The following is a 27,788-nucleotide window of genomic DNA, read 5'->3' as shown; positions in this document are numbered from 1 at the left end:
AAATTGAAGTTAAAACAAACCTTCAGTCAAAGTCTAAGGCTCACGTTGCCATGAACGTTGCCTCTCACATAGATGGAAATAATGAATGCTTCTAAGTAAAGATACAATAACACATTTTTGTGTTAATGGTCAACCTATTACAGTGTTACCGGATCACTTGTTTGGGTTTGAATTGTATAGTTGTGAATGATATATGTATGGATTTTCTTTAGGCATGAGAAACAATTTCAGAATTATGTTAAAATATTTACTTTCATATGACAGGAAAAGTGCGTGTTGCCTCAAGCCATTTTAGGCCACCTATAGGCTTCAGGGTACTGATGACCAATCATCTGCCTTGACAAAGCTTAGTTGTTGTGAGGACATGACATCAAAGCCTATGTGATAAGTGTCTTGCAGTACACAGGACTGCCAGAAGAGAGAGCTCTAATATTAACATAAAGTCTTAAAGGAGAACCATTAGGAAATTACAATGAAAACACTGAATGACTCATTGTAAGAGTGGGGATTTTTGAATAGGTATGTACAGAACCCTGCTCATGAATTAGGCTTGCTTTATTTATTTGTTTGTGTGTGCCACGTTTTGGTTAATTTGTGCTTTGCTTAAAGATGACGTGCCCGTGATTTAATCTGTTGGATAAGCGACTAGATTTATTCTTTAATTAAAGTATGCATTTCATTGAGATGCTTTGTGAAGTCATTATTGTGAGCAAGCGGATGCTAATGAGGATATTAAGCGCGCGTGAGCTTTACCGTCGTCCACGCGTTTATTTAGACCAAGTCTTCTAATTGTTTATCAGTTGCAAGGCACAGCTATAGATAGTTGTAAACGAACAGTACTTAAATAAAATTAATTTCACTCTAACTGCGTGTTCGTTGGCCGCGTTATCCTTACAAGAGAGCATAAATGAACCAAAGGGGAAAAATGGCATAATTTTCGAAATACATGAAAGTGAAGTTAGTCGTGCGCACGTATTGCGACCTTGGATTAATCGTACGGACAATATAGTAGGCTACATCGTGCACACGAACCAAACAAAACGATATTTTGTCCTACCCTCTCCAAATGTCTATAAGCGGAGAGTCAGAAGAGGCTGATGTAATTTTTTTTAATGAACAGAAAGAGCATCAGTGCACCTGTGTTATAGCTGAAGGGCTCCCAAACAGCAGTCCCCAAACAAAAACATTTGTGTTCACACATGCACATTCACAAACATTACACCAAACCAGGTTACTACTCCTGCCAAAAGTTATGGAATCATCACACTCGGAGGATGTCCTACTGCCTTTATTTTGTATTATTTTATTTATTTATTTATTTATCTATCTATTTATTTATTTTTTAAACTTCTGGGCAAATAAAAAAATCACAGATATGGTACAAAACCATTTTGTTGAATAACTGCAAAATCTGGCTTCATAAAACTTCTCAAAACAAATTAAATGAATGCATTTTAATTAATAGCATTATTTTTTCCAAATCAAGTAGAGAAAAAAATATGGAATCATCATCAAAACAAATCACAATTAGTACTTTGTTGCTGCTCCTCTGCCTTTTTTTTTTTCTTCTTCTTCTTTTTTTTAAGGCATGGGCTTCATGAACGAAAAACAATATTCTCCATCAAGCTGGTAGCAACTTTCCTGGTTGACAAATCAGCTTTGCAGGATGGAGCCTTTTCATAGACCAATTTTTTTTCTACCATAAATGTTTAATAAGATTGAGATCCGGACTTTTTGCTGGCCATGTCATTGAGTTGATATGCCTTTCCTGAACAAAAGCTTTAACACTCTTTGCTCTGTGACAAAATGGATTATCATCCTGAAAAATTACTTCATCATCACCAAAACCTATTTTCTATCGATGGAATGAAAAAAGTGTCCAAAATTTCCATATACCCCTGTGCATTGACTGTTGAGGTAATGATTGCCATCTCCCCTGGTCCTTTCCTGACATGTAACCCCATAACATAAATGAGTGGGGATTTTATTCTTTTCCTTTTATAACTTTCCCAGTTTGTTTATGCTTGCACCAAAATTTAGGCACAGATGACTGGGAACAACCAATATCTTTTGCCACACTCTGTATCAGATTTCCTTCTTGAGGGAGTTTTATAATCCTTTCCATTGTTTCAACTGAAAACTCTCTTGTTGGGACCATGTTTACTTTCAATTACACAGGTCCAACAGCTTGTAAAGGTCTGAAAGGACTCTCTTTTAACTGCAGACTAATTTGCATTTTTTGGTTTGTGCTGTTGTTTTTCTGTTGTTTTAGAAATGCAAATTACAAGGTGATTCCATATTTTTTCTCAACATTGAGTGATTCCATAATTTATTCTTCTCTACTTGATTTGGAAAAAAATATGCCATAAATTAAAATAATGTCATTCAATTTGTTTGAGGTATGTTTTACGTAGCCAGGATGTTCAGCTATTAAACAAAAAATGTTTTGGGTCATATCTATGATTTGTTTATTTGCCACGAAGTAAAAAAAGCTAGGTGAACATCCTCTAAGTGTGATGATTCCATAATTTTTGCCAGGGTAGTACTCACATGGTAATGTATTTAGGTCCAGGAGGCATCCAATGTGGGTGTGATTGCTTTAAACATTTACATATCATTATTATAGTGTTTGATCAGTGATGTAACCACACCATTCATTTTTATGTATGACATTGAGACAGTATAGGTAAACTTCACCTTTTGACTCCATTCTGTAATGAAGCCTGTGACCTCCTGAACTTTACACTTCATTGGACACATGGGCTATTGTTTTTCTGGATGTACCATTTTTGGGAGATTGTCTTGCCTAATTAAAGTGGGGGTACAGCAAATAAATTCAGTCCATTGCATAATTACAGTGTGTTTTGTTCATAATGAGCAGAGTGAGTAATCCTTTCAGACGGGTGCAGTGAATTATCACAGAAGGAACTTTCCAGATGCAGGGAATGTGTGAGAGCTACCACTTTCTGTCCTTACTAGCTGGGTAAGGAGGAAGATTAATAGAGGCTATGTGTGTGTGGTGCATGAGTGAAGGTTGTTTGGCAGATCTCAGAGACGCTGGTGTATTGGCCCACTCTCCTCTTCAATTTTGATCAAAGGAGCTAAATGGTGTGACTCTGTCTTGCCATGCTTGGGGCAGTGCTTGTCACAGTATAGACCATGGCCCTGAGGGTTTCTCCTTTGTTCCTCTCTAATCAGCAAAACAAAGCTTCTGGGGGGTTGCCTATTAATATACGGTTATACAGCTCTCCAGAAAAAAACGTGCCAAACACACACAATTCTTAGGTGATTAACATTAAAGAAGAATAAGAGCACAGCGAGCATATTCGCTATATTTTTCCACAAACACTTATCCTTCCTAGTGCCACCAGATAATCTGTAAATATGTTTTTATCCTTTATATCTATATTTTCAAATGTCAGGTTGTAACACAGAGAAGTTATTCCATGCTTCACTGGAATTTCCTTGGAATTCTGCTCTTATGTAACTGGTTCATTTGAATTTGCTCACATTTGAAATTCACATTGCACTCCTTATATGACATAAATAAATCTGTGCAAATAGGCACTGTGTCACTAATTTTAGATTCTAGCAGTAGATGAAAGGTCACTGATCAAGCCTAACCAATGAATAACAAAATATTTAAAGAAGAGAAATGTAGAGAAATGATGTGCAGCGTTATTGAATTAGGCCTACAGAATTAAACTTATTATTAGAATAGTAGGCTACTATTACTAGCCTATTATTTTTCAGTCATACAATTACATAAATATTTTATAGAATCATAGTTAAAATCATAGCTTCATAGCTATGACACGTGTTTTTTTTTTGTTTGTTTGTTTGTTTGTTTTTTTTGTTTTTTGTTTTTTAATTTAGCCCAATAAAACAGCAGGGTCAGTGGGCAAATTTAATGTTTACATAAATAAATGCACCGGGAAACAAATAACACCAGCAAAAATAAATAAATAAATCACCGTGAGATCAAAAGCGAATCATGTGATCTGGGGGGCGTGGTTTCAGAGTACCTGTGTCAGGTGATATTTCGACTTACCTGTAACTCCAGTGAGTTTGCTTCCTTACCCGTGCTTATAAGGTGTGGTTTGAGAGTTCTGGTTTAATAAAAGTTGCGCGTTTATATACATTATCTTGTCCGAGTCTAAGAAGACTAAGAGCTGTAACATCTAATTTAGCTTTGAGGATAGAATTTATGTTCGTTATCAAGTCGTACGGAAATGAAATAACTTCTGCAGGAGGTCGGGAGCATCTACAAGTAAGTGAAGTGTTTACTCCCGACTATTATTCTTAGCTTTAAGATCGGAAATGTTTAGAATATGGAGCAGACACGTTAGTTCCATGTTAAGATTTACTAAAGAGTTCACTAAAATATGTAGAGACAACACGAACATTCTCTATTGTCCCAAAATATTTGAAACGCGGTTTTTGTTCTACATTCATAAGCCTTCATTTGACATGGCGTTTATAGCCTATGTGATATATTCTCGGACCTTAAATGATTGTTGTTCGAGCCGCTCTTGCATTTTATCGGTTCTTAGTTGTTTAAGGCTGTATGTGTACAAATAACAGCCTGCCTGGGGCTGTGGGTATGACATCCTTGGTGTATGTAAAGCACATCCTGTTAGTTGCCTCTTGGGTGTCTGTTAGTCTATTGAGTTTTTTAGCCTGTGAAATGTGACTCTCAAACCCCTTTTGTGTGTTCAATGAAGGGCCATGCACTGTATTCCATCATTATTGGACTTTACTGAAGTTTCTATGTATATCCTTTGAACTACCACCTATTAATAAATAAAAAATCCTCTTAAAAATGTTATTAAATGGCATTAATTGCATGTACTCTTATTCAGTATTCAGGCTTTTCTTTTCACGGTTTCAGGCATCACACTTAACCTTTGTTGACACTTTTTGTTTGTGCTTTGTTCAACGCTTCAAGCTAATTGAAATGACTCTTTGCAATATTTGGGGCTTTGATGCTTTTCAGTACAGAGCATATATTTCATCTCCCTAAGCCGTCTTGAAGCAAAGACACAGCAGAAATCCATTGCACTGTCATATACATACAATTTTACCAATTTTACTGTCTTCGTCACCCTAAAAAGGCTTCCTGTATTGATCTCTGTCTTATCAGCATTTAAGAGAGTAGTAAGAGTGGTCGATACCAAACTGAGCTGGCTTTATGGAACATATAGTGTGGACAGTTTGTAAGATCGTTTTGAACAGAATGCTCTAAAATTATGCAGATGTGCTTGGCTGATGGTCAGAAAGACAGGCCACAGACCGTCAATCCTTTCATTTTCAATTTGCTTTTAAACCACCCTTTCAGTTTAAAGGTTGAATACTCTTGCCGTCTGAAAGTTCAGTTTTTGTGCTCTCTATAGTTTAAGCTCATGCAGACTCAAGAGGATGGAGCCATTTACCTGCTTTTGCCTAAATCCATCAAATGTGTTTCAACCAGTCTCTAGGAAGCAGTGGTATGTCAAGGTCTATTCCATCCAATTTCCACTTCTATAATTGCTTTGATTAAATATTTACAGTTGCTTCAGTTCATGCTTCTAATTTAAATATAGTGAAGGAATTAGACTGCTTATTAGGCCTTGGTAAGTAAAGCTTGTCTAATGGGCACCTTTAGCTTAAGTGTTTGTACTAAACATGGAGTTGTTGTATAAAATATGAAAAGATGGTGAAAAATGAACATATGAATAACAGAATTCAGCAGTAAACTATTTTGCATTTAACCCAGGATTCCATAGACTGCCCTCGTGTTTCAGAGAAACCCCTCCTCCACCTCCCTTCATGAATGTTGTCCTATACCAGAACTAATTGGCCTCTCAGTTCCATGTTCATGCTCTTTGGTTCTATTGACATCCAATAGAGCCCTAATGAGCACCCACTTCATTGTGATTATTGGTCAGTTTCAGGCTTGCTGTATGAAACTCCCAGGCCTCCAGGGCAAAAGAAAATCTGCTCTCAGATTTCACCAACATAATACTATGGTGCCTGTGCGCCCAAACACACACACACACAAACACACACACACCCCTCCCTTGTAAGGATTGAATGATGAATAGTCGGTTGATTCAGCTCTGCTTGCAGGCTTTAATGGTAGTGTGATATGAGCATTTTAGGACTGTTATTAATGCAGATCAGTTTTATTTAACTAAATTGATTGATGCACACACTCACATTCTTAACCTTTAACTCTGTCTGTCTTTGTCTGTCTGTTTCTCCCCATCTCTCTGTCTGTCTGCCTCCTTTCTCTCTCACTGTCTGCATGCCTCTCTCTCTCTGTCTCTCTCCAGAGAGAATGCCCTTGCTTCAGGGTATGACGGTACTACGTCACAGACAGACACTCTGCACAGAGAAACGTGCTGTCTGTCCTTGAGTGAATCCTTAGCCATCAGGTGAATGGTGCTCAGTTATTCTCCCTCAGCTCTACACCTACTATAAGCCTGTTGTCAATAGAGGCAGAGCTGAAAACTCCAGTCATTCCACATGTGAAATGACAGAAAAGGGAAAAAGATTTCCAGATCTATCACTTTTGTAGTCCATATTTTTATTTGATTAATTTGAAAATGACCTGGTGGTAGTCATGTGACTGGATTTTACATAGAGCTAGGCTAAAACTTAGTCTGTATGTGTGAATCTGTGACTATACAGTAAATCTCATGGCGTTACGTCATCACAACGTTTCGTGCAAATAGGGAATGCTTGTGAATGTCTGTGAATTGAATAAAGAAATATGAAAACCTATGTTTTTGCCATTGTAACCCTTCATTACACCTTGATTTATAGGTTTAGATGGACAGTTTTAGGTCCAGTTAATGTATAAATTCTAGGTTGGTGAATGTCTGATTTTCTTCCGGTGTTCATCTAATTGCTAATCTCTATGTATGCTGCACATATTAGGTAACCAAATAATTCCAACAAAATCCAAGCATTGTATTAAGACTTTGTGCAGATAATAAATACTGTAAGTAGATATTAAATTCTATACTTCAGACATGGGCTGTGCATAAGACCAGATAAGAGTATAGAGGGTCTGTGTTAACAGTGTGGGACCTACATTTTCTGTAAAGGGACAATGATATATTTTAAGTAGGTCCCCTGAGGCAGGAGCAGTTGAAATGAGTTTGCTCTACTTGTTGCTCTCCCCAATGTATCTTCTCCTGCATAGCTTGGTCTCCATGGGAATCGGGGGGAGGGGGAGATCAGGTGTCCTGGCACCAACCTCATCTCCCTGTCCGGACACTGAGAAAGGCCTGTTTGTTCCCCATTTGGGCTTGTGGCTGTGAAGAGACAATGAATGCAGTCTCTGAGAGGATGGGAAGGGAGGACAGAGGTGTGGGCAAGGAGGGAGGTGGATTGATGTGGAGGAAGAGCGCGCCATGAGCTCCCAACTCTGCCACCTCTCAGAACTTGTCCCCAGAAATGCAGATGGGTTCCCTTTAAGTTGCCTCTGCCCTTCTTTCTAGTGGCATAGACAGGAGTGTGTGATACACGATGACCGCACAAAGTGTATATACATACATCTTTCATTAAAATACTTCAAAGTTTACATGGCTTTAAATTGTCCAGTGGGTATGAATATAGTACATCCATTCTATCTTTATTAATAAATGGGTCCTTGCATTAAAACTCTGTTCAGCAATTAAGGTCCACTATGGCAAAGTATTTGGACACCCCTCCTAATTATAGAGTTCAGATGTTTCGGCCACACCGATTTGCCAACTAGTGCATAATGAGTCTTTATTGGTCACATATACAGTAGAGCACAATGAAATTGTATTCACTGTGCTCTACTGTATATGTGACCAATATACAATAATTAATTCGTCGCATACCCCAGCCTGTGAGGAAGCTGGTTTCAGAGCGCAGGATCAGCCATGATACAGCATCCCTGGAGCAGGCCCAACAGTGGCAGCTTGGCAGTTCTGGGGCTTGAACCCCCGACCTTCCGATCAGTAACTCGGAGCCCTGCTAGATCTGCCTTGGTGAACTGTAAGTGCTATTATTGTGAAATGGAAGCATCTAGGAGGAACAACAGCTCAGCCACGAACCAGTTGTCTATGTAAACTCGCTATTCTCTGTTGCATCACTCTTTAAAGAGATCCAAACTACCTCTGAAGGCAACATCAGCATAAGAAATGTTTGTTGGGAGCGTCATGAAATGGGTTTCCATGGCCATTGGTTTCCAGCTGCACACAAACCTAAGCTTACTATGCACAATGCCAAGTGTAGTGAGCCAACTGGGGTGATGTAAAGCACTCTGCCACTGCAGTCAGTGGAGAAATGGGAACGTGTTCTCCTGAGTGATGAACTGTGCTTCAGTATCTGGCAGTCTGGCATTCTTAAATGTAAAAATGCTTATAGCTCTAATACACAAACTGATCAATAAAATGTAAACAGAAACCATAGCATATATCAAAGGCTTGGATGCTGTGATTCTCTTGGTTTGTCAGGCAGTTAAGGATATGGTTATTGGCTCTGAATTATGAACATTAGCATTAATTAAACAGCTCTAGTAGTCAGCTCTAAGCTTTTACTAGCTGCTTTTTAAAAAAAAAAAAAAAGCTGCTTGCTAAATATAAAACCGCGACTAATGTATTTTATCTTTCGCTTCTGAACAGTCACATTAAGCTCATGTGTTAGGAGGTTGTTTCAAAGTCAGAGTAATTAGGTCATTTTTATATGCCATTGAGAAGCAATAGTGATTTTTCCCTGTTACAGATTGTCATTGACTATGTGTGTATGTATGTTTTATTTATATATATATATATATATGTGTGTGTGTGTGTGTGTGTGTGTGTGTGTGTGTTCTGCATCGGTGAATAGTAATCTGCAAAGTTAGCTTGGTGCCAAACATAAAACCAAAATTAGAGTCATGGAGTGATTTGGACTTTATTGATGCACTGAGCCCATCATTAGTTTTTATTTGTCTCGCAGTTGAGTTGAGTTGAGTCACCGCTGCCTCACCTTTTGTCCAAGGCTAGATCCTCAGCAATGTGTGTGTTTATTCATCTCGGGCTCATTCAAATGCAGGCTGTGTTATGGAAAAGTACTCAGATGCACCTGCTTTGCCTAAGCAAAGCCAATTCCTGGACATTGTATAAATGAGAGATAAGGTATCCATAATGTTTGTCTTTTTTATTGTTATAGCAAGTATAGGATGGTTTTCCGGGAAAGACAAGTTTTAACCAGTCATCATGTGGCTGAATGAGTTGACTGAGGTATAGGTGTGTCATAGTGTGTGCTCTGCTGATTATACCTGATTTGTGGTGGGGTGTGTATGTTGGTATGTACGTATGTGTATATATGCATGTGTATATATGTGTGTGTGTGTGTGTGTATATATATATATATATAATAAAAAAGAGAGCGAACATGCAGCACCTTTATCCTGTATATTAGACCAGTACACACATTTCCAGGGGGGAAGCTTATGTGTCTGTTAATAGAATCTGGATTGAAACCTAAGATGGGCGTAGGAACGAAGGACTGATTTTTGCCTCTTCCTGCTGTCATTGTGTATAGCTTTTGGCATTAGTAAGGATCCCTGTTCCACAAAGCATTGGTTGTAAAACTACTGCAGTTCAACATCTGTTTTTTACCTGCTGGTAAGCTTAGGAGTGACATGTGGACAATGTTCATGATGGCACTCAATTTTTCTCTTAGGCTTGATCAAGACTCTTCACAGGTTGTGAAAAAATGATACCACAGACTTCAATTTTCAACTCCAGCACCTCAAGACTCGCTCCAATGGCTTAATGGGTTCCACTGTGGAATGTGTGCTGCCTAGCTGTACTTTCAATCCCTGAGAAATTAGTCATTTGATCAGAGCAAGTAGTCTGAGTATACCTGAGGTGAAAAGCAAGATTACAGATAAATGATGGCTTTATGTTATTGACTGACAAAAGCTGAAGGCTTCGAGAGACCATTTATGATAGAGGACAAGTCTGTTTATAAACCCAGACATAGTCTGTGCTATTATTCCTGCTTGGGGTACAAGTGAGAGAGGGGATTAGCCTTGTGCACAGTCTGAGACACTCTAAACTCTCCTGTGTGCTGAAAAATAGGCTGCAACTTCAGCCATAGACACTTGAGTACAGCACTTTTGATTGACAGAGGCCATGGCCCTGTGTGGCCCATCTTGCTCTGTCTGGCACATTTTGGAGTTATGAAAGCGAAGAAAATCTATTTGATGCTTTCCCCTACCAGGGTTGAAGTGGCAGCCTCGTAACTCTTTTGGGTAATGGGTATAAGGCTGATTTATGGGCATTGATGGTTGAAATTATATCCCAAAGTCCAGGAGCATTTTTCGATCTCAGGTGTCTGAGCTTTTGCATTATGGTCAGTCATGCAAAGACTAAATTGTTATCTGCTAATACAAAGATTTTGTAGGTAGAAGGTTAAAAATTATTGTATTGTTGCAATATAACCATTTATCTTAAAACGTAATATGGGTGTGCATGGTACGTTTTACTAAAAAAAGTATAATTGACTTTGATGGTAACATTTCAACTCCCAGGGTCATGATTGATTTTATTCTGTGTATTAGTGAGTTTTAAAATGTTCCATAAACTTCATCCCCTATGCAAGACGAGGTTATTAAGTTATTAGTGCACTTGGCCTTAATGCAGAGTAGCCCTTGCTGGCCTAACATTTGGCCTTAGTTGTCCTAGTTTTATCTAATGGGCTAAATACTAAATATATCTTCTTAACTAACATTTTATGATCAAGTTAACATGAGAAATTGATTTTCAACCTTGCATAACCTAGCATAGCAATATTGTGAAAGCACCACGGTTTAAGTGCGGGAGATCTCGATTTAAAGATCTCCTCCCTTATAATGCCTTTAGGCCAGAATAGTCTCTTTGACCCCTGGGTAACCAAATCCAACAGTTAAAAATAGTTTAGTAGGGGTTTTGTTAGATGGTGTTAGGAGTCTTAATGTAGCTCCCATTTCTACTAGGGAGCTCAGACCTTAAGACAACCTGGAAAGCCAAACTTGCTTGCTTCATTGTTTTGTTGTTCTCTGTCTACATATGTGGATGTTGGTCAATTGTGCAAGGACAGAACCAAGCCTTTATTCCCACAGAGAACATTGCTCTATAGTCATCAAATTTGCATAGAAACAAGTGCAGAATTAACCACATAGAGAGTTTGATTGTACAGACACACTAAAGATAAAATTAATGAATATGGAATCTGATAGTGGAAATGCACACAGACGTTAAGAGAGCTGAAATGAACATCCTTAGTGATAAGAGTAAGTCATTGAGAACGTGTAGATTAACATTTGACAATTAAGACATCTTTATTTAAAGGGGTTGCATATCTTATGTGTGTGTACTTAAAACGTGCCTTACTTCTAACTACTTTTTTTTTTTTTTATTTAAATATTTTTTATTACAAGTGACCCAGATAAAAGAAAGGAGTGCAGACCACATTCGTTATTTCCAATCCCATCACAGAAATTTGTATATTGTGCTGAGTTTCCTCTTATTGATCTCACATCCTGCTGTTTTCATGCCAACAGGTGATTCTGGGTGATGCCAATGAAAACTGTGCTCAAAGCCACTCAGATTTTGCTCACAGAAATTGATAAAGGGAACAATGAGAAGCACAAGCACATTGGCAGCATGAGTACTCAAAAGGCTTTAGATCAGTATACTGAAGCATTTGACTTGGTAAAAGACCATCCAGAGCATGACGAGCTACAGAACTGGTTGTCACTAGCAGAATTGCACCAAGATGACACATTCTCCCTTGAAGGCTGTGTGCAGTAAGTAACTTGTGTCTAGAGAAATGAGCATGCTACGCATTGACCACTGATCATGTATAGTATGTGATCTGTGTGTACATGGCTTCAAATATGGTGAAAAGTAAGCAGTTGTGTCAATCTGTGTATATTATTCATCTGTCTATATCTAGTAGGTTGTGTCTCATTGGTCTATGTACCTGTGCAACAGATTGGAGAGGAGGTGGATACTCTGGCACAAGTTTATGAAAGAATACTCTTGTTTGGATGATTGGTTGCGATTGGCAGAGAAATCAGCTGCGTCCCCAAATTCCAGCCATGTGCTATACGCCACAGCAAAAGAGGAACTGCAGAAGTTTGAGGTGAAATGGCCACCATGCTATTTCAACATTTTTACATGTGGAAACCTGACCACGGACATACATTTTTAAAAAATCGGTGTCGGTTTTCTGGTTGACAGAAACCTGGCAAACATTTTGACATGGACTGAAGTGAAGGTGGTTATCCTAACGCATGCATATATTACTTATTACTATAGTGAAGGTGGAGATCCTAACATTACTTAATATTATGAGCCTAAAAATTTAGGTTCAGCTTCAGTAAAACTAAATGATCCCAAAGTGTAATCATGGCACACTTATCATGCCCATACCCACCTGCTCATATCATATGCAGAAATGCACTTAAGTGCAGGTGCTAGGTTTTCCATTCAGATTGTGTTTTTATTCATAACTTGCTGTAATTCTGTCCACAGAGTCTGCGCACTGAGGCCAGGCTGCGCTTGGCCCAGTGTGACAGCCTGAGCCAGACAAGCCACATCCTGTTGGGGCTGTTCAGGGGCTCTATGAAAACCAGGCTAAAAGATATGACCAAAGAGTGCGGGCAGCGCTGGGACCAGCTCAGCATCACTTTAGACACTGTGTGCCGTCGGTTGAAGGTACATGGGGCTCCAATACCTCTGCTAAGAGATGGATGTTATTTTATATATATGTGTGTGTGTGTGTGTGTGTGTGTGTGTGTGTGTGTGTGTATGTGTATATATGTGTATGACTGAATGATGAGATCCACTACTTAAAAACATGTTAACCCCATTTAAATCTCATTAACCTTCCAATAATCCTGTCCTTTTCAGCCCATTTCTGTTCAACATTTTAACCATAGTCACCTCTGAATGCAGTTAGCCTAATCTGAATCTAACCATATCAGATCCATACATGTCCGTAATGATCAGCACCCTTTCTCCCTCAGGTGTAATACATTGATTATACTAAGTAAAATGGTATGTGGATGGTCATAGTCCTGCAGTACCAGCTAAGTACCCATGTTTCCTATAGCATTTTGTTGTCCTGCGGGAGGACTTTGAGAGGCAGCAAGAGGAAATGGCCATCTGGCTGGCTAACATGGATCTGAAGCTGACTGAGGTGGAGCATTTTTCTGAAATGAACACCTGTGCCAAAATGCGACAACTTCAGGTACATGTAAATTTTCCACCAAATGGCAGCTATTTACTAAAGTTAAGTCGAAACAAGCACAGATTTACGTGCACTGGATGATGTTTGAGTGAATCAATGTCTGATTCATGAAACAACAAAACGAGTGGTGATTTGAGCACAACTTATGAATGAGCTTCAGTTGGGTGGGTGCAACTTCTTATCCATGAGTCTCTTATTTGCATTCAGTATGCATGTAACACACCCCATTCTACCATCATGTACATCTTTACAATTTACATGAAGCATGACCTAATTTATGCACATGTGATCAACAAAAGGAAAGCATTCAGCAAGCTACAGTTTCAAGGAGAAAAAGGAAAATACTGAATGTGCAGATGTTATTTTTATCATCAAAAATGGCACAAATTGTAATCAGTGAATCAAAAAAAGATTGGTGCAAGAGGGTTGACTTTTTTGTGAGCCTTTGTGTTGGTAATAATATATACAATGGGTCTATTTATCAAGCTGGATACAAATGTTTATTTGTAAATTGTTTGTACAAGTGTTTACACAAGCATTTGGTATTCATGAAAATATTGCAAATTCACATAAGAAATGCTACTGTGCAAAAGGCAGATGGGCCGGTCTGTCTGTGTCTAAGGCTTTCAGCCTTAAGGTGCATTCTCTCACACACACACACACAGCGGCTAGCAGCGACAAAGTGTACGGAGACCATTCATTTTCAATGAGACACTGGTGACTTCCGGTGATCTGAGCGACAGCGATCATTGACCACTAGATCTGGGCGTGTCCTGCGATGTGACAAAGTTGAGAAAAATTTAATTTTATGCAAATTTGGAGTGACTTGGTGCAGCAACTACCAATGGGAGTGAAGACAGCAGAGCGCACATGATCAGTAGCTACCCATGCTCTCTAGCAGAAGCAGCGCCATTGCGGCAGTAGCCAATTAGCTTAGCTTATCTTAGCTTCGCTTTATGGTCTTATCGGGTTTAAAGCAAAAAAATAAATAAATAAAATAATAATGAAACACTCACTTTTTGTTTCAATCGAGCAAAATCCCAGTGTGGCTCCTATCTTGGGTGAGATGTCCGGATTGTTGCTGCTTCAGCGCATGGGAATAAGCAGCACCAGGAAACATGGAGGTCGCCGCCAAAGAGCTGTGGTCTGGCTCACGGTCACCATCAAACATCTAGAGAATTACACCCTGATGGTGATGCTCACTTACTGAGAGAGGAGCTACACCGGGATTTTTTGGTCTTAATTATTGGTTTTATTATTTTGGTTTAGACGCGCTAAGGCCATAAGCTAAGCTAAGCTAATTGGCCCTTGCGCTTTTGCCACAGATAGACTGCCATAATGGCAAAGAGCACACGCTGCTTCTCCTTCATCGCATAGGATATGATGCATATATACACAGATGAATTTTATATAAGATTGCTCTCCCTCCAGAATGTTTCGTTTTACCAGCAAGAAAACTGGTTTGTTGTCAAAAGTGGAATTCTTAGTTGCACCACCCATGTTATGGCAATTAGTAGTAGGACTGCCTACTGGCAACTTAGTACAGCGACTGGCGATTTAGTTGAAGGACGATATAAGATATTTATGTCTGAACATTCTGATTAGAATTCACAAGTTACATATTGACACTAAAGTAAATTACCTATATTTTAATATGATGTGTGCATGGTTATTCATGTTGCTGTTTTTCTTATTATTAGGCTACTTATAGGCCTATTACCATACTAGCTATAAATATTGATGCTGCTGATATAATTTTACTTATTTATCTAACAATACGCAAAGATTTTTCAGGTTAAAATTTTATGCTAAAATTTACACACACCAGACAGACTTGAGTTTAATCTTAAAGTTACACTAAAGATGAAACTGAGGAACAAGCAAACTGGCAGAGGAATCTGTGCACGTTTGTTTTATGATCAGATTTGACCTTTGATTTCAACTTTGATGGATTAGGGCTATTGTGTTGGATACCTTCACAAGACTGTATGAACATTTCATGTGCATGCCTGTGTTTGTTCATCAGGGTTTCCAGGAGGCAGTGGCTGAAAGTGCAGGTCGGCTAAATGCACTGCTCCAGCAAGGGGAAGAGCTGATCCAGAGAAGTGAGCCAGCTGATGCCCAGGTCATCGAGAGCCAACTACAGGAGCTGCTCCTGTACTGTGCTCGTGTCTTTCAGGGCCTGGGTCGTCTTCACACACGCCTTCTTAGCATGAGACTGGTGAGCGTTACCACATTGCTTTCACAAGTTCACACATTTACCAAATTATCTGGCTTAAGGGTCAAATAAAAATTTCAAATGTTGGGTGATGGTTTGTATCTTGAGCAGTTGGACTTGATGTAAAGATGAAGAAAACTTTATATTGTATAAAGATATTATGCTACCCCATGTTGTATATTACAACTAATTTTATTGTCTCTATTTTAAAATATAATTTAACAATATAAAAAATGTATGGGTTCTGGGAAAGTTTGGTTGAATAGGTTTCCAATTTTCTAATTGTGCTCTATCAAGTTGTCCTGTAATTTTCCAAATACGTAATACACAATTATATAATAATAGATTCATACTGTCACATGCCCTTGGGGTAAAAAGTCATGAATGTACCCCTGAGGAGTTCAAATAGCTGCCTTGTAGATATGCATGCCTTGTACAATGCATGTACTGTCTATGTGAATAAGTTTTCTGTGTAGGCCATTGTCTCTGTAGGCTGAGGCAGATCGTGCTAAAAATGTACTGCACTGATGCTCACTTTACAGCAGGCCTGTAAAGGTTATGGTGTCACACACCGGACATCCAGTAATGAATTGGCAGTGTGTGTTTCTGACAGCTTTCCAGCTTTTGCGTGAGAAATTTTGTCTACTAAATTCTGGAGCAGTGTTTGGGTGGGTGGTTATTTGAATACTAAAGTGAAACCTATTCATTTTAAAATGTAACTTTGGGAAATAAAAAATAAAAAATAAACATTGTCAGTATGATGAAAGGGTTTTCACTTCTGAATTAAGTAATCAGTCTTGTAAGGTTAAATTATTCACCCTCACAGTGTTCTCTCAATTTGTAATGTGTCCGATACAGTCAACTGTGGTTCTAAAAGAGCTAAATATGGTAACATTTTCCCAAAAGAAGGGAAGTCCTTAATTTTACTATAATGAAAAAATCGGGTGCTGGAATTCTTCCTGTTTTTCCTAGAAGACAGAGAGGGAGGAGGGCTGGTGGGAAGATGGTGGGGTCTAAAACATGTGTATATCAGGAAGAACAAAAAGTGAATTTGAGGATTATGTGTATATTGTACATTGTATATTGTACATTGTATATTGTACATGTAATACATGTTGGTGAAGAGGGAATCATTTCAGTTACATTTCTTGAATGTAGTGCTTATTGAAGTGCTGTTGAGACAGGAAGTGTGGGTGTTTCTCCTTTTGTAGGTGTTTGAGGAGGACTGGGTTCTGTGTCCAGATTCTGGCTGTCCCTCTGAGACATTGCTGGAGGAGGAAAATGTTCAAGACCACAGCCTTGCACCACCAGTCCAGGGTAACCCCTCTCAGGTTTTCCCAGAGCAGCTTGTCCTGGAGTGGGACCCCTCAGTAGACATTGGAGGCTCCATTTCCCATGATGATGATACAGACTCTTCCTACCTCAGTGCTGGTGCAGGTGGATATTGGGCTTTAAAATACACAATATCCAAACACCACGAACTAAAATTACAGTTCAGATTGCTCTGTCAGTCTGATTTATTTATTTTTTTGTTGTGTTGCACCATAATCTCTTTAATAATCCATTTATATTCATGTTTTGTAGACCTGTTGCATAATATAATCCCCATACAGGATTTATTGTTTATAATTATATAAATCAATAGGCATATTTTTGTTGACGCATTAGGGACATTAAAGATTATCTTTCGTTCCTAGGGATTTACAGCAAAGAGGAGCTCCTTACCAACTATCCTTGGAGGAGGAGAGCTTACCTGAGATCTGCAGAGTCTTGTCCAGCTGCTACTGCGAAATCTACGCAGCAGACGGTGAGCCTCCAGTACTTGGTGAATGCTGTTTGACATGACCAGCTTTTACTTGCACTGTGTACAGCCAAAACATAGTTAGTCAGTAATATTAAATAATCTAATGGTAATGTGCATACTGACATAATGTATGCGAGCATCAGCCAGAATGAAATGGTATGTTCCTGACCACAACTTCCCGTTGCATGTTTTCTGTGACATTTCCAGTCATTTGCATGTGATTTAATCTGATGGAGTGTAGCAGAAGGTTGTTCAACCAAACATTTAAATTTTGTGACCTTGAATATGATTTCTTGACCTTGAGGTGTTTGACTGTTTATTCAATGACCGTTAAAGCATCAATTACAACCCCAATTCTGAAAAAGTTGGGATAGTATGGAAAATGCTAATAAAAACAAAGGAGTGATTTTGTAAATTTACTTTAAATGTATAAAGACAAGTCAAAAAAAATATACAAGGTATTTAATGTTTTACCTAATTTACTGCATCGTTTTTGAATGTAAACGTTTAATTTGAAATTGATGCATGCAACATGTTCCAAAAAAGTTGGGATATGTACAATATAGGACTAATAGTGATGTGACAAGTTGACATAAGAAGGTGATGTGAGGCAGTTGTCTAATCATAGTATATAAGGAGTCTCCAAAAAAGGCCGACTCCTTGAAGAGCAAGGATGGGTCGCAGCTCACCAATCTGCCAACTGATGCATCAGCGACTAATCCAACCCTCTGAGAACAACATTCCCCAAAGACAAACTGGTAGGATTTTGGGCATTTCAGCTTCTACAGTGCACAACATAATCAAAAGATTCAAGGAATCCGGTCAAATCTCGGTGCGTAAAGGGCAAGGCTGAAAACCACTTCTGAATGAGCATGATCTCTGATCCTTCAGACATCACTGTCTTAGAAACCATCATGAGTCTGTAATGGATATCCTGAAATCAGGTCAGGGATACTTTGGTAAACCTTTGCCTGTCAACACCACTGCATCCATAGACACAAGTTAAAGCTTTACTGTACAAAGCAGAAGCCATACATCAACACTGTCCGACTTCTCTGGTCTCGGTCTCATCTGAGATGGACAGTAGCACAGTGGAATCGTGTTTTATGGTCCGACGAGTCAATATTCCAAATAGTTTTTGGACAAAACGGCCATCGTGTTCTCCGCGCCAAAGAGGAAAAGGACCATCCAAGCTGTTATGTGTCTGGTCTAAAAGCCAGCGTCTGTCATGGTTATGGGGGTGTGTCCGTGTCCTTGGCATGGGTAAATTGATCATCTGTGTGGGTGCCATTAATGCAGAAAGATATGTACACATTTTGGAGCAACATATGCTGCCAGAGCAAGACAACACCAAACCAAATTCTGCTCGGATTACGAGCGCATAGTTGCATAAGCAGAGTGTCCGGGTGCTAGCATGAACTGCCTGCAGTCCTGACCTGTCTCAGATTGAGAATGTGTGGTGCATTATGAAACGGAAAATAAGACAACAAAGGCCCTGTACAGTTGAGCAGATGAAAAAGTGCATTATGGATGAATGATGGGAAAATTCTGCTTGCTAAACTTACTCAACTGGTGTCTTCAGTTCCCAAATGCTTAATTAGTGGTATTAAAAGAAAAGGTGATACTACACAGTGGTAAACGGTCAACTGTCCCAACTTTTTTGGAGTGTGTTGCATTCATCAGATTTGAAATGAGTGTATATTTTCAAAAATAAAATAAATTCACAAAGTAAAACATCAGATAATGTGTTAATGTGTTTTCAATATAATACAAGGTGAACTGACTTTTCAAATTACATTCCTTTGTTTGTTTTTCTGCATTTTCCATACTGTCCCAACTTTTTCGGAATTGGGGTTGTAAATCTACAAATCTCATTTCGTGTGTTCACTAACTGTAATATTTGCGTCCAGAGCCCTTTGGTTTCATAGAAAATTTAAAATGTATATTCTTATACTGCAACTTCCTTAGAGATGATTATTTGCGTGACAAAGGTGGTGTGAATGCATATTTTTACCAGAAAAGTTTAAATGAGCCTGAACACAACGTGTTTTCTTCCTTAGGTTACTGAATGTAGCTTAAATGGTATGGCTCCACCCCAGACCCCTGTGCCAGGTAAGACAATGCCCTCAGATTGGTCTCACTGGTACTCTATCAGAACTTAAGACCTGATCAGCTATCTGTTATATGCTGCTCTCACTGTGGCCTTAACCCTAAAATCTAACTAAAGTGGTTCATCATAGTTCTCATCCAAGATTATGCTGCATCTGACTTCTGTATTACATTCAAATCATTCAACCTGCATATTTTATAGCAGAGTATAACATTTTCAGATTTGGATCATGAACAGGATACATCTCTCACGCTTACATATTTTCAAAACAGATCCCAGGACAGGCTATACAAAATCTTCCCCATTATGTTTTTACAGCATTTTGGCAGACACCCTTATCCACATTTGTTTGTCTTAGCAGACACTGATAGGCCACTGTATGCTTCATTGTGGAAGACTTCCACCCCAGATTCACACTCTTCTCAGCCCATCACCTTTAAATCTGACCGTGTCAGTGCCTGGCTGGTCCAGACACCCCGGCTGTGCTCTAGAGCTGTCCAGACAGAGCATGCTCCACAGGTATTATCCACAGACTCAACCAAAATCTTCAGCAGCCTGATTATTTTTCCATTATTTAAGACTTTTTTTTAAAGACTATTTAAGACTATGCCATAAAGTAAGCTTGATTATCAATGAAATATTTTACATGTCATACTGAAATAGTCATAGCCAGTAGCCCATAGCCTATAGACCCTGTATAATGTATTACCTGATCTTGTTACCTTGATGTAGGTTTTACTGTCATCCCATTAATATACACATGTACAGAGGATGAGAAATGTCTCTATAGAGCCAGAATGCAACATGCATCAGAATACAAAAGATCACTAAAGCATAGGGTACATTTTTAAAATGTGAGCAAAAATCTGTGCAACACCATACAAATATACAGAACAGTGCAAACCACATAGTCTAATTTATCCTGATGCTCTGATTAGTTGTGTTATTTTAAACTGTAACTGTCAAGTAGGAGAATAAGAATGTTTATGCTGGCAATATCAGGAATTTGTATCCTTTATTATAAGCACTTGCAGTGATATAACTGTAAGCCAGGCTGCTCAGAAATTTCTTAATAAAAGTTTAAGCAGTTCATTAAATTGATAATTTAAACATGAGCATGTTTATTGTTTAAACAGGAACATGTCATGTCTTTCCCACACTGCTATCAGTTACAGTTGACAGCCTGATTTTGGAAGCTAATTTATAAATGTAAACAAATATAAATGCACAAGTTATGTGTTGCTACCTGAGGTAGCAATGAAAAATGGACCTTGTACCACTATACCAAAGCAGCACTACTTTGGCAGTTTCATTTCTTTATGTTGCATTTTAGTATTTCTTTAAATGTATAGTTAATACTTCATACTTGAACTTGCCCTACCACCAGAGTAATGACACGACGAAAATCTGAAGTGTCTCAGTTGGTCCCATTAGTAACAGCTGTTTAAAAAGGCCCTTTTGAAGTAATTGTTTCTGGGCACTTGAGTTCAAAATTACTTCACCCTTGGCATTTCCCCCTTCGATGGCCCCTGCACAGGCTTTATCACTTCAGACTGGTCTGCACAGATAGTGTCAATGGTGTGCTTCATTTCACAGTGCTGCAGAGACTGCAGTCTAGCTGTAATACAGTCTGTGATGCAGATGGAGATTTCTCTTTAAATCACATTATATAAAGGCATACAGCCATATCATTTGAGCAATACTTCAGCCTGTGCTTTATTAGGGTCTCTTCTGCCCTGTGTTTGTTTATTTATTTATTTGTTTGTTTGTTTGTTTGTTTGTTTTTTATGCATGTATTTATGTATGACTCATCGCTCATGTTTGCCTTAATTTATATTGGTTTATATGAGGTGGAAGCCATGTTTTAGTGGCACCATGAAAATAATTAAGGAGGGATTGGAGTAGTTTTTCAATCCCCTAATTAGGCAGTCTGAAAGAAACTACATTTTTATTAGGTTTGCTGGAAGAAGGGGTGGGGATTCCTGGGAATGAGAATTTGTTGTGCTGATGCAAAGGCCGATTGCTTGCTGAAGCCTTGGAAGAACCACAGCAAGTGAGAAACTAATTCAATTTCAAAGCAGCTCTCCTAATTTCTCAGTGCTGACAGTTAATTGGCAGCTTTACATGGCTGGAAAAGGGAGCTGTGGCACTAACTGGCTCTTTAAAGGCTGCTGTAATTGTGGGCACAAACATAAAACAACACACAGCAGTGGGCCAAAACACTAGTAAGGAGAGAGTGAGAAAGAAGCAAGGAGAAAAAGAGATAAGCCCTCATTAGTTTATTGAGCAAGGTTCTGTTTGTTTTTGGTGCAAAGAGATGCTGTCACATGCAATGAGCTCTCTGTTGTCCGTCTCTGGAAGCACTGTGACTGAGTGTTTTGTTCTTTGTGTCCATCTTCACAGCAGTGTTCAAGCTTTTATTCATCACCATCCACACAGGAGCACAAGAAGGAGGTGGTGAGGGAAGCTGACTATCTAGAAAGTGTGCTTCACAAGAGTCACTCATGTTCACCCCACACTAATATCATGTGTTCCTCCAAGTCATGTGACCTTCAGTCTCACTCTGCCAAATATTACCCAAACCCACAGGTGTATTTTCTCTCTCTCTCACACACTCACACCCCCACACACTTCAGACCACACCCCTCACACAGGTTGTTTATCTCCTCTTTTACTGAACCTGGTGACCTCATTCATCCTGAGTGCAATATTGCTGTAGGTCATCACTGATTTCTTAATGCCTTTTTGCACTTGGAAATTAAATATAGAATTTGTAGAGTGTAGCAAATTTGACTCCTTTTGGTCGAGGCAGTTGATTTTATGTATTTTGCACTTCTAAGCCCTCGGTATATAATTGCGCTCATAGTGTTGTCTGATTGCAAATTGCTCATAAACAGCCGAACCCCTGTGGGGTTACTTTGCAATCTTGTCTCTCATTTTCACCACTTGCCATCTTGTCATTACAATCTTGTCTCTCACTTCCACTAGTGTATGAAGGAGAGACTGAACGCCAGTGATTCAATGAAGGACAACAGCTGCACTAAGACACGTTGGTGAGCATTTTAACTGATGAATCTTAGCAAATTGAGGTGTGTGTTTCTCTCTCTTTTTATTTATTTATTTATTTATTTATTTATTTATTTATAAAATATATATGTGCCTAGTGTTACTGTCTATGCTTTGTAGAGAAGTGTGCACATATAGTGTACATCTTTTGGTTCTTGAACAACAAATTCCTGTTCAGGATTTTATGTCCATAGCTGATTCATATGACGTTTCTCTACAAATCAAAGAAAGACTTTTCAGTTGCTGAGCAGAGTAAGTGCTATGAGAATAATGTGATAGTGAACTCATGAATTTCTTCAGAAGTGAATCCATTTTGCTCCATAAATCAATCTAATTTCATATTAAAGTTAGAACATTTACTAGTTGCAGCATGGCCAAATTACTACACATCAGTAACAGACCTGACTATTTAGATTCCTTCTAGCTTCTAACATGCATCACCATGTGATTCACCTGGACACATCATCAGTGATGTTTCCTGGGGTCATTGGGTGCTTCCCAGGCGACCCAGCCAGGGTTGATCAAGACCTGACTTGTGTCCAGGTAGCACTATCCCACCCACGGCTCTCCTCTCCTGATCTATAGCCATCTTGAAGCAACTTCCGCTGCCTCTGTGGCCAACTTCAGGCACTTTTGTGACCAAATTACTACACATCAGTAACAGACCTTACTATTTAGATTCCTTCTAGAAACTGAATGCTAAAATTTCATGTGCGCTCCAAACTGTTTCTAAAGGTGCAAAGCTTTGTGATGTAGTGTCTAAATATATGGATATTCAAAATGGTCTCACCTTAATGTGAAACACAATCAGCAGCTTTTCATGTTGCTTCTTTCTCTGTGCAGTGCCAACAGTGAACAGCACATCTGGAGACCAAGTCTCCTGAAGCTGTTGGAGGTCCTGAAGTTCCTAGCTCTGCTCTGCATTCTGCTAGCTTTATTTGTGGTTCTGGTTATCTGGCCCCGCTCAGTGCTCCAGGACAACCATTGCTACCGCTCCAACTCCCTGGCACATTCCTTCCACCTAGCCTTGTGCTATGTCAATGGACCACCTCCAACCTGAGGACTGCAGAGACATGCGGGGTACCCTAAACCCTATTGTATTTGAGAGATATTAAAGCCGAGCACCATGGACTACAGGCTCTGAAAAAAATAACTGAAAGAATTGCACAGAGTTGAAGTGAAAGACTTTACACATTAGACCAGGTTTTATTAGCCACTTTGGACACAAGAAACAAAGTTTTGACTTGGAGCCAATTTTGATGTCTATCCCTGGCAATAGCCTAGCCTTAATTATTAATGATGCAGGTTTGGTTCAGTACAGGACTGAATCATTGGAATTATAAACATTTCAGTATCTTGAAATGCTAGAATTTATTTATTAATATTTTTAAAAGCAAAATAAATAAATAAAGTATGTTAAACTGTAATTTGTGATGTGAACTGATATCACTGTCTCCAGAATGGGTGTAATCTGCAGGGAAGTTTTTGGTTTTCTGACATAAGGAGCCAAAGCACCAGTGTCCACATTGACTTGTCTCAAGTCTACCCATAAGTCCATAAACTGTAACAATCCTAGGCTTGATTTCAGCTGTCTATGAATTTAAAGAATATATTACATATAATCCCATATGGCATTCTGTTCTTGTCTATAGAAATGTATTTCACTATTTAGATCCATAATCAGAACAGAAACTGGGTGACAGTTTCCACTTCAAACTCATGGACCGGACTTCCTCTAATAGATCTGACATTTGAAAAATTGAAGCACTTGGGTGAAGCACTATGGCTGTGTGATATACTGTGTACAAATTCAAAAAACGTTATGACAAGTAATGGTTTATGCCTCCTGCCATGCCCAATGTAGCCTTCACTGTGAAACATTTGAGAGGCCTAATATAATGTTTAAACTACAGACTCAAATCAGATTTGGTTTTCCCTCTCTCTTTTTAATCCTGATTGAAGTGAATTTGTGTGTTTTAGATAAACTCTCAGCCTGGGAGCTTTTGCTGAAAATGATGAACCTGATCCAAATTAGAACTGAAAAGGAAAAATGAACAATTATCACATTGGACTACCTGTCTAAAGAAAACCTTAGAACACCTAACAGCCTGGAACCACATCACAAAGAATTTGATTTATTAGATATTATACTGCAGTATGAAAAATATGACTGGGGGAAACTTCAGTGGGAAATCTTACACTGCATTAAAGTCCAGCTCAGTACCAAGATCAGTACTGTGGAGATGTAGCAAAGCATTAAAACTAATTTGCATCATGGGAATATTTTATTACATTTAAAATATAATAAATAAATAAATAAATGAAAAAGACAGCCATGGCTGTGGCACTGGCTGTGATAGGAAGTGATATACCATGTGATTTTCTTTGGGGGATACAAGCGGTGTCGCTCTCACGTCTCTGAGTTACGGGACACATTGAATAAGGGTTTTGTGCTATGACTGGAGAAAACAGCAAAGAACAATAATGAATTAGCTCACAAACGATCTTAGCCGGAGGATTTTGTAGTTGGCCTTTCAACCTCATAGTTATCCATTACTTGGAGTTGACCTGGGATAATATGAGTATGTATGTCGTATATTCACATAAATGTAAAAAAAAAAAAAAGGTACAAATCCAGAGTGTGCATGTGGACTATAAAGTTGAATATTATAATGTCAGTGATGAAATTGAAGACTGGGCAAAAAAGACTGTGTTGGAGCACAAAACTGAATCGTATCGTTGAAGAGTATTGTCTTCTCTCAAATAACATTTGTTGTAAAAACAACTGCAGACACTTAAGAAAATTGCTTTCTGCCCCTACTGCAAAAATATTAAAGGTATTCAAAGTGAAATGTGCAATAATTCTAAATAAATATCAACAATAACTGATGCACCACTACCCTTTATGTAACCCAAGTTAGTTCATAAACACATGCTGCTCCTCACTGCTCCAGTGAACACAGAAGTTAGAAACTGACTGGGTGAATATGTAACGGAAAATTAGGAAAAATAAGATTAGCGAAAACCTGACACTGATTAGGGAGAGAAGGTTTTGAGAAGGTTATTCTGAATTAATATGACAACACTGTCTTTGACCTCCTTTCAGAACATTTCTGTGATGGAGGAATTTTTGTGTGTGTGTGTGTATATATATATATATATATATATATATATATATATATATATATATATATATATATATATATATATATATATATATATATATATATATATATATATATAGTGTGTGTGTGTGTATATATATTTATTTATTTATTTTGACTGTGTATGTGATTGTGCCCTGTGATGGACTGGCATCCTGTCCAGGGTGTACCCCGCCCTGTGCCCGATGTTTCCTGGGATAGGTTCCAGGTTCCCCCGCGACCCTGAAGAAGGAGTAAGCGGTAGAAGATGGATGTGTGTGTGTATTAGAGATGTTCCGATGTATCGGCCGATAAAGGCTATTTTTCAAGGCATAATTTTTCAGAATAATCGGTTATCGGCATCGGCTGAGAAATTTAGTATCGTTGCATCTCTAGTGTGTGTATGTATAATTAAAGATGAGACAGAAATGTAACTATCTGTGACCACATGCCTATTTGTAAGAAATCTTTTCACATCTTTTCCCAAAGCCCTGTCAAAGGACCGTTCTGTCCCCTCTATTGAACTGAAAATCTTAGGACATACAATCAACATGTACTGCAACAATTGAATTTCCTATTTGGATGCTTCATTGTCTCCATTCTCTGCCAGCACCAATGGGCTGAGGCACTAAATAAACATAATGAGATAGCATGGTGCTAAGCGACAAAATGGATCACCATTGGTTGGGACCTTGGATCCTGACTACCCCCTCATGCAGCAGAGCACTGCCACAACAACAACAGTGATCAGGATTGACAGGCTGTGCACACATAAAGAGATTACGAAGAAATCCTTTGGACGGCATCCCTTTAGGACAGCAAACATTTGGATGGCCATAACAGCTGCAACTCAGTGTTACAGTGTCACAGTTAACTCTTCATAACTGGGGGCTTGTTAACCGATCAGCAAATCTATAAAAGGTCAATGAGTTATACAGACTGCCCAGGCCATCAAACAGAGCAATGGGATAAAATATCACCATGGCCATCCCCACCAAAAGATGCTTAACCAGCTGGCAGGGTGCCTCCATACCGCGTCATGATCACATCTCATTGGAGCTAAACAGGTGCATATCATCATCTCAATCACCAGACCTACCTCTGTTAGATCTCTGACCTGGTGTAGTCTCTTCCTGTTGGCATTGATGGATGGATAGGTTGAAAAAAATGGGCTGAGAAAATAAAGGGGAAGAGAACACACAAAACTCATTTATTATAGCCAGTGTCTGTTGGGCATGAGCTGGATAAGAGTGACGTATTCTACTGCCATCTATTTCACATAGTGAGGCAGAAACCTAATTACACAGTTTAATGTCCCATGGAAGTGTCATTACCTAAATGACTCCCCAAAAAAGAAGGAGAGTGCATTTCAACAGTTAATATTTTCAGTCTAAATGCTCATGGATGTCTCAAACCTGAATTAGAACATACTGTATATGTGCTGACTTTCTGCTGAGGGAGTAAGCAGCCTGTAATTCCCCTATATCAAGCTCTTGAGTTGACAATGACAGTAAGCTTGGCTCCCCTCGAGTCACCCAGCACCCCCCCCCCCCTTCCCCCCGCTCTGCTCCCTGTACTGATTTATGTGAATGGATGTTGTGAGGATGTTTCAAACTGGCAGCACCACAGTAGAGAGCTTTAGCCCTTTCTCCTCTTAAACCTGCCTGTGCTGCTACATGATGCATGCTTAATTCTCTTATCTATTCACATACTGAGTCACATGGTTAGAGGTACATAGTCAGTGCTTAGCTACTGCAGCCCTATCTCCTTATGGACCTACCTGAGCATGCCGTTTACAGCAGCATGCTCTGGCACATGTTGGTCCTCATATCCTCATATCAGCGGCTTCTTAAAATAAGACGTCTACGCAGCAGATGAGAGTGCAGGAAATGGACTTGACGGGCATCGCCGTGAGCTTGACTCAGCCTTCCGCTGAGCCTGTCATAGCGGCAGCACCCAACCCCCACATCACCCCTCCACTTACACACAAACACTGCCACCACACATTAATAAGACACGCACTTCTTTTCTGCCATAGCTGGGTCATTCACAACACCAGCAGCGGCTCTTCATGTTGGACCCACAGTCAATCCCTGAGTTTACGAGACATTAGACATGTGTTTACAGGCCCTGTGTTTGGCTTGTACAAGCTACCAAGCTATCGTGGCTTAATCTGTTAGTGCTGTTATCTGTTATGTATTA

At 39.1% G+C, this 27,788-nt stretch overlaps 1 protein-coding gene across 7 annotated transcripts; it reads left to right on the top strand.

Moving 5' to 3' along the window:
- Nucleotides 1-416: 416 nt before the first annotated feature.
- On the top strand, nt 417-24,361 carry si:ch211-137a8.2 (SPEC and KASH domain-containing protein). Of its 7 annotated transcripts, XM_053687595.1 has the most exons (15): nt 4,024-4,270; nt 5,394-5,486; nt 6,315-6,416; nt 11,552-11,797; nt 11,985-12,135; nt 12,528-12,710; nt 13,108-13,245; nt 15,272-15,466; nt 16,675-16,900; nt 17,161-17,270; nt 19,328-19,379; nt 19,736-19,896; nt 21,781-21,966; nt 22,366-22,430; nt 23,287-24,360. In XM_053687595.1, the coding sequence occupies exons 4-15, from the start codon at nt 11,565-11,567 to the stop codon at nt 23,501-23,503; spliced, it is 1,917 nt and encodes a 638-aa protein (XP_053543570.1). In that variant the 5' UTR covers nt 4,024-4,270; nt 5,394-5,486; nt 6,315-6,416; nt 11,552-11,564; the 3' UTR covers nt 23,504-24,360. The 7 variants fall into 7 exon arrangements, with proteins under 7 accessions (XP_053543569.1, XP_053543574.1, XP_053543573.1 ...); XM_053687596.1 differs by lacking the exon at nt 6,315-6,416; XM_053687594.1 differs by lacking the exons at nt 4,024-4,270; nt 5,394-5,486; nt 6,315-6,416 and adding an exon at nt 417-519.
- The last annotated feature ends 3,427 nt before the right edge of the window (nt 24,362-27,788 follow it).

The sequence above is a fragment of the Ictalurus punctatus genome, chromosome 17, assembly GCF_001660625.3.
Source record: "Ictalurus punctatus breed USDA103 chromosome 17, Coco_2.0, whole genome shotgun sequence".
Classification (NCBI taxonomy): domain Eukaryota; kingdom Metazoa; phylum Chordata; class Actinopteri; order Siluriformes; family Ictaluridae; genus Ictalurus; species Ictalurus punctatus.
This window is presented reverse-complemented; position numbering and strand designations above follow the sequence as displayed.

Excerpts from the sequence above, each read along its gene's own strand:
- si:ch211-137a8.2 (XM_053687594.1), top strand. The coding sequence starts at position 11,565 with ATGCCAATGAAAACTGTGCTCAAAGCCACTCAGATTTTGCTCACAGAA. Across the intron at positions 11,798-11,984 it reads TCCCTTGAAGGCTGTGTGCA|ATTGGAGAGGAGGTGGATAC; the intron begins GTAAGTAACTTG and ends CCTGTGCAACAG. Across the intron at positions 15,467-16,674 it reads GCCTTCTTAGCATGAGACTG|GTGTTTGAGGAGGACTGGGT; the intron begins GTGAGCGTTACC and ends CTCCTTTTGTAG.